At 58.6% G+C, this 389-nt stretch overlaps 2 protein-coding genes across 2 annotated transcripts in view; both read right to left on the bottom strand.

Annotated features, from left to right (window-relative positions):
• Positions 1 to 288, bottom strand: part of EMH_0075920 (uncharacterized protein) — a gene marked incomplete at both ends in the record, with an annotated part of 818 nt that extends 530 nt beyond the window's left edge. Inside the window, one exon of the mRNA XM_013499670.1 lies at positions 3 to 288. Coding sequence (XP_013355124.1) covers positions 3 to 288 — 286 coding nt within the window. The remainder of the gene's footprint in view (positions 1 to 2) is intronic.
• Positions 289 to 352: 64 nt separating this feature from the next.
• EMH_0075910 (uncharacterized protein) overlaps positions 353 to 389 on the bottom strand; it is a gene marked incomplete at both ends in the record, with an annotated part of 2,795 nt that continues 2,758 nt past the window's right edge. The window contains one exon of the mRNA XM_013499669.1: positions 353 to 389. Within this exon, the coding sequence (XP_013355123.1) occupies positions 353 to 389 (37 nt within the window).

The following is a 389-nucleotide window of genomic DNA, read 5'->3' as shown; positions in this document are numbered from 1 at the left end:
TGCATCAGCAACAGCTAAAGGTTTTGCTGCTGCTCTCATATCTTCCTCGTGCTGCTGCTGCTGCTGCTGCAGCTGCTGCTGCAGCAGCAGCTGCTGCTGCTGCTGCGGCTCTGTCGAGTCCCCAGTATCTGAGTCTGTTGCTGCATACGTTGCTGCTGCTGTTGCTGCAGTTGCTGGTGTTGTTGCTATCGTTGCTGCTGCTGCTGCTGGCTCTGCTGCTGCTGCTGCTGGTGCTGCTGCTGCTGCTGCTGCTGCTGCTGCAGCTCTTGCTGCACCTCCGGCCCTCATTGTTCGTGAGCCTGCTGCTCTCTCTGCTGCTGCTGCTGCTGCTGCTACTTTCCTTCCTGGTGCTCTAACTGCTGCATCTGTTGCTGCTGCTGCTGCTGCTG

Source organism: Eimeria mitis, genomic scaffold, assembly GCF_000499745.2.
Source record: "Eimeria mitis Houghton genomic scaffold, Emh_scaff4542, whole genome shotgun sequence".
NCBI lineage: Eukaryota > Apicomplexa > Conoidasida > Eucoccidiorida > Eimeriidae > Eimeria > Eimeria mitis.
This window is presented reverse-complemented; position numbering and strand designations above follow the sequence as displayed.